At 34.2% G+C, this 11,115-nt stretch overlaps 1 protein-coding gene across 1 annotated transcript; it reads right to left on the bottom strand.

Annotated features, from left to right (window-relative positions):
• Positions 1-420: 420 nt before the first annotated feature.
• Positions 421-2,575, bottom strand: LOC111692546. Its single transcript, XM_023456597.1, has 3 exons — positions 2,428-2,575; positions 963-1,148; positions 421-920 (listed from the first exon to the last, which is right to left on the bottom strand). The coding sequence occupies exons 1-3, from the start codon at positions 2,573-2,575 to the stop codon at positions 421-423; spliced, it is 834 nt and encodes a 277-aa protein (XP_023312365.1).
• Between the last annotated feature and the right edge of the window lie 8,540 nt (positions 2,576-11,115).

The raw sequence follows: 11,115 nt of genomic DNA, 5'->3' as shown, positions 1-11,115 counted from the left end.
AATGTATCTTGTGTGGGTGGTGGATGTCCTGTCGAAAACGAAATGTCTTGATAAGATGGTTGCGAATCAGCTGTCTTAGAGTTACTACATGCTGTAGAGGGACGTCTAGAATGCATGCTGTGTGCACCAAGCGATGAATAACTTCCAGACGTTGGGGAGAAGAGAGGTACAGTAGTATGAGATACTACTGGCTCGTCCAAGATTTCATCGGCAAGATTGAGGACTCCTACTTTATATTTTCTTTTCTGCTTGTCAGTAATTTTTTTTAAATCAGACAATAGACTCAACAAAAATTGCNCGAATCAGCTGTCTTAGAGTTACTACATGCTGTAGAGGGACGTCTAGAATGCATGCTGTGTGCACCAAGCGATGAATAACTTCCAGACGTTGGGGAGAAGAGAGGTACAGTAGTATGAGATACTACTGGCTCGTCCAAGATTTCATCGGCAAGATTGAGGTTTCGCTAGCTTTAAATTTTCTTTTCTGCTTGTCAGTAATTTTTTTTAAATCAGACAATAGACTCAACAAAAATTGCATATCGGCATCATCATTGGTTAAAGCAGGTGGTTTATACGGTGCTTGCTTCTTTTTTTCAAAATACTCAAAGGCAGATTTGTTTACGACTTCCAAAGTTTCTTCATTCTGAGTAGTTTTACTTCTTTTAGGTTTACGAGTATTTTCACTGAGTACTGACGAACTGGATAGACTTTTTTTTTGTTTTCCTTGCTTTGGATTAAGAGAATCGTTTTTTTCCAAACTATCTCGCTGAGATAAAATTACATCTGATACATCCTGGTTGACGTCTTCAGTAATCGACTGTTCATCATCACTATCGTGCTTTTTCCCGTGGTTGTTTTTGTAATTTCCAACTTCATTTGGACTTCCTAATTGTTCGGGTTCAAGCTCTTCGGTCTCTTGGTCTTCCGTAAATGTTTCTTCATCAAGCGTATCGGACGTTTAACTATTCTTTGAAGCTTCAACATTTCCTTTCGGTTGGCGTGACTTTGTGAACGGTAGAACAAAAGATATGTACTCTGAGAGATAGTATGAGCGTTTCGCTGATGCTCCAGATCCAGATGGCATGTAGGTCTTTAAATGTTTCGTGTAACTTCCACGTAGATTCCTTTTTTTGCAGTCTGCGATGGTAGCTGCAATAAAAACACATCATTAAGATATACAAATTAAGCGTAATACACAGAGTGTTAATAAATAGTATAGTAATAAATTACTTAATTATTGTGTTTCTTTCCAGGTATTTCGCAACCGGCTGCAATTTAAAGGCACTATCGTGTTATTTTTTGAGAGGTCATACTAGCGTTAGGGAAATAATTGCGACAACTTCAGAAGTAATTTGGAAAGTTCTACAACCAGCTTACCTTCCTAACCCTACCAAAGAAACATGGTTACAATCGGCTGGAAGATATTGGGAACTATGGAACCTACCAAATTGTGTGGGGAGTATAGACGGGAAACACATCAGGATCAAACGTCCACCAAAATAAGGTTCTGAATTTATTAATTACAAAGGGTATTTTTCCATTGTTTTGTTGGCTGTATCAGATGCAGATGGATGTTTCTTGACCATCGATGTAGGAGAGTATGGGCGAAACAGTGACTAGAGGGCATTAAAAGAAAGTAATTTTGGAAAGAAATTAGTCAACGGCACTCTAGACTTACCAGAGCCACATCCATTACCAGGACAAGACACAAATTTTCCATTTTATTTTGCAGCAGATGAAGCTTTCTCACTGATGTGTAGTATAATGCAGCCTTACCCTAAAAGAGGCTTAACAAATAGGAAGAGGGTGTTCAATGGTAGGTTATCAAGAGGTCGCAAATCAGTTGAATGCTCGTTTGGAATGATGTCATCCAAGTTTAGAATATTTTACAAAACAATTGATCTTAATATAAATACAGTCGACACTATTGTCCAAGCAGTATGCGTACTGCATAATTTTATTAAAAAAGAGGAAGGTGTGTTTTCGCGTCCGCGAGGCAAGAAAGGAAACGATAATGACATAGAAGTAGAAAATGAAGAACAGCAACGTGATCCGAGACTCTCAAATCAAACAAGAGCTACCAATCCAGCAATTGCTACACGGAAGAAGCTCTGCGATTTTTTCTTCACAGTGGACGGCTCACTTAAAGGTCAAAAAAGATTTTGTGTATGAAGACAAAACATTTTAGCTAGATATACAATGTCCCAAAAAAAGTAAAATATTTTTCAATATTATCCTACACACAATATAACATAAACATAAAACACACCACAGAAGTGAGACAACCCCCAAATCCAAAAGCCAAAGGCTTGTGCGGAAGGGGGCTACACTTGAAAAAAATATGTATAAGAACACTGGAGAATCAAAAACTAACTAAATAATGCCTTTAAATATATTTTTTTAAGAAACCAAATCTTTCATTACTTACCTCCTTCTCCAATGTTTTTCGCAATTTTGGCCCAGGCCCGCTCTTGCACATGGCTCATATGATAATCCTCCCGCGTATTGTCATACAGGCAGGGAAATGCCTCTACAACGCTTACAAATTTTATGTTAAATTCGTGGTCGTCTCGCATGTTTTTAGTTATTCATGAAAAATCACAAGGAAAACGCAGTTGCAATGCACAAAACCCACGTCGTCGCCACCCGCTTGCCATTCGAAAATTAAACTTGTTCGAGATTAGTGGCACCAGACTGGCATCACGCCACCTGCAAAATACCACATCACCGCTACTCCGTTTTGATACGCGCGTCTTCATTTGTTTACATATGCTTTAGCGATTCCACCTGCCACTTGGTAACCACGCCACTGCCACGTCACTTGCTGACCACTTCAGTGCGCGCCTTGCCTAAGAAAAACTAGAAATTATTTCTTAAGATGTTTATAAAAACATAAATACATAAAAGTGGATTGCCTGGGTAATTTTTTGTGGAATGCGATCTTTGGAGAGGCTTATGGTAGTTGCCAAGGATTTTCTGCTATTTTTTAACAAATTAGTATGTATGTAATGTATAATCATAAAAACAAATGAGGATTAGAACCATATTGCTTGAATAGAAAGTAAGAATTTAATAAAAGTAGCATGTAATGTGCTTTCCCGTCAATTCAACTTTTCATGCGCATTCCAAATAAAAAGTGGCTAATAGCGACCGATGGGCATTTCCATCATAAGCACACCTCATATTATGCTCATATGAAAGCAAATTGTTGTACATAGGCGCTNGCGGAGGGTTGATTTGGGGGGTGGAAAAGTTATGAAAAATTGTATCATTGGGATTTCTGGCGAAAGTTGACGTCAGACAAAAAAGTATCAAATACAAAAGTTGTGGATCATGCGAAAATCTACAACTTTTGTAGAGGTCATTTTTTAACATAACCTCAAAATTTCTGAGAAAAATGCGAAAAACAGGTTTTTTCTGTTTTTTCTTTTTTATTTCTCATATCCGCAAAAATAATTTAATTTTCACGAAACTTGGTGAAAGTGTACCTTTTTCTGTCTTAAATAACCTAAAATTTTTTTAGATAAAAAAATCAAAAAGTTTATGTGATATTAATTTTTTTTCGGCCTGAAACACTTTTTTTTCAAAGAAAAATTCTACTTAAAAAAATCATCGTACAGAGTTCTGCCGGTAATCACTTTTCGTTTTGACATACTTTTTGGTGAAATAAAAAAATTTGTAATCACAGTTCAAAAACGCTCAAAAATGCAAAAAAAGTAAAAAATTACTTCCAGCAATGAATTTTTCAGTAATTTTTGATAATTTGTTTAAGTTTAAAAAAAATCAAAAACTGATTACNGAATAAATTTGAAGTTAAATATAAATGTCATTTTATTTACAAATGTCAAAAAATTTCCAGTGTAATTTCATGCTCCTTACCCCAAGGAAGAGAAAAATTTCCGGAAATTTTCTTAGATGCTATAGTAACGCTACAAAATACAGGCCTTTAATTGGCTGAAAAATACTATTGTGAAATTTTCTGTAAAATATATGTAATAACTGTATGCTATAGACACTCTTCCGTCCATTAAAAATTATCGAAAATTCAGTGCAAGAAATCGTGTTGCTTATAAATAGCTTGAAGTTCATTTTGAATGCGTTTTCTTAAAGGCAACACACTTTGAAATGTTGAATTCAGAGATTGTTTTTGATGCACGAAATATATTTATTAAACTATTTCCAGAACAAAACAGAACAAGCAATTTTCGCTGAAGTTTATTCTTATTGGGCTAAATTTTCAAAATATTAATATTTTGTTGCTTCTTATAATGTGTCATTATTATATTTTTTTCAATTAATAAATTGAGTATAAAAAATTAATAAAAATTGGGAACATTTTAAAATATGCTTAAAAATAGGATATGAGACCGATCAAAATAGCTCATTTAGAGAAAAAAAAAAGAAAAGTTACCTGGATTTTTATAAGTGGAAATAGTAAAGGGGCTTATAATAAACGAAAAAAAATAAGTGCATGAGCAGGGGGCGGCGGAGGGTTGATTTGGGGGGCGGAAAAGTTATGAAAAATTGTATCATTGGGATTTCTGGCGAAAGTTGACGTCAGACAAAAAATTATCAAATACAAAAGTTGTAGATCATGCAAAAATCTACAACTTTCGTAGAGGTCATTTTTAATATAACCTCAAAATTTCCGGGAAAAATGCGAAAAACAATTTTTTTCTGATTTTTCCTTTTTCTGTTTCTCATATCCGCAAAAATAATTTAATTTTCACGAAACTTGGTGAAAGTGTACCTTTTTCTGTTTTAAATAACCTACAATTTTTTTAGATAAAAAAATCAAGAAGTTTCTGTGATATTCATTTTTTTCGGCCTGAAACACTTTTTTTTCAAAGAAAAATTCTACTTAAAAAAATCATCGTACAGAGTTCTGCCGGTAATAATTTTTTTCGTTTTGACATATACATTTTGGTGAAATAAAAAAATTTGTAATCACAGTTCAAAAACATGCTCAAAAATGCAAAAAAGTAAAAAATGACTTCCACCAATGAATTTTTCAGTAATTGTTGATAATTTGTTTAAGTTTAAAAAAAAATCAAAAACTGATTACACCATTCAACTGTACGGAAAAAATACAAAAAAAGCTGATGTAATGAACCTGTTTTATTTTTGATTTTATTATGTCTGGATTTAAAGATATTTCTTTTTATTTCGGATTGTTTTACCCCGGCGGCGAGAATTATTGATTTTTCTACATATATATCAAATATCCGCTCGCGGGTCCGACCGGCCGATACCCCACTCTGACAAGCCTTGGTCACGTGGAGGTCCCACCACGACCGGTGTCAATCCGGTGGGGATTTGGGCAACAAAAGTCCCCGACATTCCCCGAAACCGACAGTTCGTATCCAGAACTCAACACCGAACAGACGTCCACCGCCAGCAAGAACTCTCCACCGAAGCCAGTCCCGAATAACCAGTGAACCTAGTAAGAATTATTTTCCTTATTATTATCCGTTCCAACCGGGTACAAGTCCGAAAAGATTTGTACACTTTAAGTGTGGAATTACTGTGGGCCCGAGAAGAATATTCTTGGTAACCCACACACAAATTCCACCGTCCGTCTCAACCCGCACGACAGTGCAATCGTTGGATTCGGCGTGTTAAACCCAATCCTGACGAAGCCGTCGTGTTTACTACAGCGTTGCTTGGTGTCCCGCACCTTGATGTACGCTGGGTAATAGGGGATATGTGAACCAAGACCTAGAGGTTCGGCGTGCCCACCCAATCTCCGGGTCGTTCCATATAGTATCCGTACGCTTCTCCCTGGTCGGCGTGTATACCCATCAGACCGAGAAGCGTTGTATACAGAGAGTCCGACACCATCGGCCACCAGGACGTATAAAGCTTAAAGGCTAGTACGAATTGTAAGGCGAGATACTTCGGATCCCGTTTCACCATCCTATCTTTCCGCCTTGCACCGCTTGGGCTTTCTTCGCTGGTTATTGCTATCGCTTACCGCTTACCGCATTCCGCTTACTAATTTTGCATTGCTTGCTAGGCCATTATACCGATATTTGACCGCCCGCCTGTTTAAAATAAGTCCGAAATAATTCCGAATAAATTTTGGTTTATTTTCAGAATCAGCGGGGACCAGTAAAAAACGTCTATAAATATTTTAATCAGACCGTCTAAAATCACCTTTTCCTTTGTACATAAAAACCGTCTACGATTGTAGAGTAATAAATATTTTATTTCGATCCCGTTTACAAATATTTATTTCTTTTCTAAGGTGATAAGTAAAATGGTAAAAAACCCAGAGTCATAACTTTTTAATTTTGTCTCTTTCACACTGAATTTGTATATAATTATTGTTAAGAAACTTGTAAATAATTTCAGTCGTTTAGTAGTGGGTAGGAATAAAAATTGACACTATATGTATTTGTAATAAGTATTAATATTTTCCCTGTGTGAATAAATCTAGTAAAACTTAATAGGTTTATTTCTTTCACCGTCGAGGTAAAACGATAACATTCCGAACCAGCAAAAACGCTGATATCGTTTTGTAGAGCTCCCGTTAAATTTCATATTTAAAATAAAACTACACTGAGAAAACTACTCTCTGCCGAACTCTCTGCCGTTTTCTCCTAAAAGAAATTCATTGACCCCTGGAATTAATTTTCTTCACTGTAGCTACCTGTGCACTTTACTCTAAACCGAGGGTAAGGGATACGTGGAGTTTCCCCCACGTCAAATTTAGGGAAACTGGCGCCCGAGAATAAAACCGACTATATAAGTTATTAAATAACATTACCGTTTAGAGTCCAGTCCGAGGAATAGAAGACCGTTCCGAAAAATTAAATTACAGGGGGTGTACACACCATAGTTAAAAGTAATAAAAATTTACACCGAACGATCCATAGAGAGAGAACCGAGGAAAAGTGCGTCACACTGTCTGTTGTTTGACCCAAAACTATTTTTGTACAGTACTATAAACATAAGTCGAATTGTGAATAAATAATAATTTTTTTCCGTAGGATCAAATAGTGTACTTATTTTGTTTAAAGTTTGATGTATTCATAGATATACAGTGTGTCCAAGATAAGGATGGGATAGGCATTAGTATCTAGGAAACGGTAAAAGATACGGGGTGGCTCAGATTAGAAAAAAGTTGAGTTTTTTTATACATAACAATATGCTGTTTAGAAAGTTTTAAAATTCCGGGTAGTTTCGGAGATATCCGGAAAAACCCGAAATTTTGCAAAATTGTTTAATTTTTTCTGGCATTATTTGAAAACGAATTTTAAAATAAATTACATATTTACAATGCCACTTTTTCGCTCTATACAATGGCGTCAACATGTTTGCATTCCGACGTTTCGTCTTCGAGGAGCCATCATCGGGTTAACTTTTTTAAATACGTCGCTGCTATTTTTATGACTAAATCTAGTCATTTTTATTTCCGAATTAGCGGTTATTACTATTGTAATCGCTTAAAAAGTTTTTAGCTTGTTTTAGCTATAATTTAAAAATTTTCCCGAGTACGGCTCTGAACGCTTTCAAAATATCTATTGGATGAAATCATAACAGTATAAAAGTCAATACCGCATAAAATATCCAACAATTTTTTAATACTATTAACAGCATTAATTAGAAATAATAAAATATTTCATAAATTCGTATTCGTAAAAATTTTTAATGATAGCTAAAAATCTTTTTAAGCGATTACAATAATAATATCATCTAATGCGGAATTAAAAATGACTAGATTTTGTCATAAAAATAGCAGCGATATAATTAAAAAAATTAATCTGATGATGGGCCCTCGAAGACGAAACGTCGGATTGCAAAAATGTTGACGTCATTGGATACAGCGAAAAAAGTGGCAATGTAAATATGCAATTTATTTAAAATTCGTTTTCAAATAAAGCCAGAAAAATGTATTGCTGAAATCTCAAATCGTCCAGAGATAATTTAGCATTTGACCATTTGTCATTCGACTTAGATGTTTATAGCAATCAGGGCCGTCTTAAGCTCCCGGGCGGGCGGGCGGCCATTTTTTCGAGGGCGGCCAAATACAGCTCATGGCTGGTACGTGTTAAAGTCAACTGCAGAATGTGCATCTTAGCTCTCAGTTCTCATCTCACTCTTAGTGTCTCTGTCTCGCTCACACTGAATAGACGTTTCTTACACTGTTTATTACGCATAAAGAAATACTAGTTATGGTACATTTACATTAATTTGGCACATGAGAAATTATAACTTTTATTACGATAAGTAAGTGCACGCAGCCTTAAAAACTTTTATTATTCTTATTTAGCAAGAGGCCAGTGACCTTAAAAGGTAAAGTTTTATTAAATTTTTTCGAAACGGTTTGGCACAATATTTAGTCGGATAAAGTTTCTTCTAAACAAGTATTTTTCGTCCTATTATAAGACGTTGAACACATTTTTCATTATATTTTTTTTGGAGTAAATTTTTTCTATTCAAAAAAAAAATTTTTTTTGAGTAAAAAAAATAAGTTCAGGATCATACACGTATATAGTCTTCTTTTCAATCTCATTTGATTTTGCACATAGTAGTTTCCCATAATTTTCTACTGGATGAAAAAAAAATTCAAAGAGAAGAATATTCCTAATAAGCGTTAAAAAGTTTTTTTTATCGAAAAAATGTACTTAAAAATGAATCTAATAAAAAATGTGCGGGGGTAGTTTATTTCAACGTCTTATAATAGGACGAGGACAATAAAAAAATACTCGTCTAGAAAAAACTTTATCAGCCTATATATCACGACAAATTTCACTTTCTAAATTTTAAACTGTTTGGAAATAAATAAATAAAACTTTACATATTTCACCCCCTTTTAAGAGGTCGTAACTCCTCTAGGGGGCCTTAAATAAAAAAAAATTATATGAAGGACCCCTATTAAAAGTATTTAAACAATTGAACCTCAAATTGTTTGCACATTATTCGGGATCACCCTGTACATATATGTAGGTTTTATACACATTGAAATTTAGCCAAATGATTTATAATTATTGCATAAATATATTCGTAATTCAAACTTCAACCTACAAACAAAATTATATGTTCTGCTTTAATTCTAAATTTATTTATACTACAACCAATACAATCACAAATAAAATATAAAATATCTCCTTATTTCGTAAGAGAACAGATTTGGAGGTAAATGTAAATGGTAAAAAAGTAATTTTATTGGCATTGACCTGAACCTTATTTATGGTCAACATCTGACATACACGTGTGGCGTCCGGTGTCTTTGCGTTTTGTCAAATACCAACATAATAAACAGAACCATTTTTTATAGTGTTAGGACTGTAAATTATATAAATTCTAAGTAAATCTTGAGATTTATTAAATGATAATGCCTCTCTCTTGACTCAGTAGTTTTATCTTCGGTCCTTAAAGTCTAATATTTTGGATCTGTAGATGTTAGAACTGTGTTTTATTTTAGATTTGGTGATGATTCGTAATCTGAGGCGGTAAGTATTTGGAAGGGGGGCATTTAAAATTGTTAGTCCAGGGCGGTCGAAACCTTAGAGCCCTGATAGCAATACTGTACAAAAATAAAGTTTTGGGTCAAACAATGACGTTTTTTTTTTAATTTTTTTCCGTAGAATTGAATGGTGTAATCAGTTTTTGAACGCTTTTTAATTTAAACAAATTATCAACAATAACTGAAAAATTCATTGCTGCAATAATTTTTTATTTTTTTTGCATTTTTGTGTATGTTTTGAACTATTATTACAGATTTTTTTATTTCACCAAAAAGTATATGTTAAAACGAAAAAATGATTACTGGCAGAACTCTGTACGATGATTTTTTTAAGTAGAATTTTTCTTTGCAAAAAAAGTGTTTCATGCCGAAAAAAATGAATATCTCAGAAACTTCTTGATTTTTTTATCTAAAAAAATTTGAGGTTATTTAAAACAGAGAAAGTATACTTTCACCAACTTTCGAATTAAATTATTTTTGCGGAAATGGGAAATAAAAAACGAAAAATAAAAAAAACTGTTTTTCGCATTTTTCTCGGAAATTTTGAGGTTATGTTGAAAAGTGACCTCTACTCATACAAAAGTTGTGGATTTTTGCATGATCTACAACTTTTGTATTTGATACTTTTTTGTTTTACGTTAACTTTCGCCAGAAATCCCAATGATACAATTTTTCATAACTTTTCAACCCCTCAAATCATCCCTCCGCCGCCCCTGTTCACGCATTTATTTTTTTAGGTTTTTTATAAGCCCTTTTACCTTTTCCACTTATAAAAATCTAGATAACAATTTTTCTTTCTCCAAGTGTAATTTGGTTGGACTAAAGCTAGTCGTAGAATAAATGATAGATGCTTCAAGAAAAATACCTGTATTTCTGATTGACAGATGTTCATTTAAACCACTAAGTGGTCATCAATAGTAAAATTATAAATAATTTTTGTAAACAATAACAAAAGATGGACATTTTTTGATATTTTGTTCAAAGATATATAAAAGTATAAAGATTTTTTTGTTTATACAAAATTATTTGTATTTTTACCACTGATGATGTGGTTGTGACTTACACGAGAATTAACAAGTAATACGGAATACAGTGTTAGCCATAACCTTTAAAATGCATATGGTAGTGTTTTTCGCGGGAAACTATCCTGACATCCCGACAACGTCGCAGGGACTCGTATGTACATTGCAAATTCCATTTATACACAGTGGGCCTCGCATGTTAGTTAAATACTATAAAGGAACTCGGATGTACGTTGCATACATGTATGTTTTAATTTTGAAAATATCGTACCCCTCCAGCAGGGTTATTATTAAATGTTATGAGGACATTCTAGAAAGTCAAAATATACAGTCTAAAAATTATTCCGTCAGATGGGCCTGGGGTGGCCTGCTTGGCTTGATTTGATTTACGTTTACTGGCCGGTGGATCGGGCGACGCGGAATAATCGAGTGGCCTCCGCGTTCGCCTGATTTAACACCTTTAGACTTTTTTTTGTGGGGCTATTTGAAATCGCGTGTGTACACAAACAGACCAGGTGATTTGGAAGAACTTAAAAACCGTATTCGTTTTGAAATAAATCAAATCGACCCGGGAATGCTTGAACGAAGTGTAGACGGCGTTTACACACGCTTAGGACAATGC

Source organism: Anoplophora glabripennis, unplaced genomic scaffold, assembly GCF_000390285.2.
Source record: "Anoplophora glabripennis isolate ALB-LARVAE unplaced genomic scaffold, Agla_2.0 scaffold1899, whole genome shotgun sequence".
Classification (NCBI taxonomy): Eukaryota; Metazoa; Arthropoda; class Insecta; order Coleoptera; family Cerambycidae; genus Anoplophora; species Anoplophora glabripennis.
Note: the sequence above shows the minus strand (reverse complement) of the source record. Positions and strands in the feature narration are given on the sequence as shown.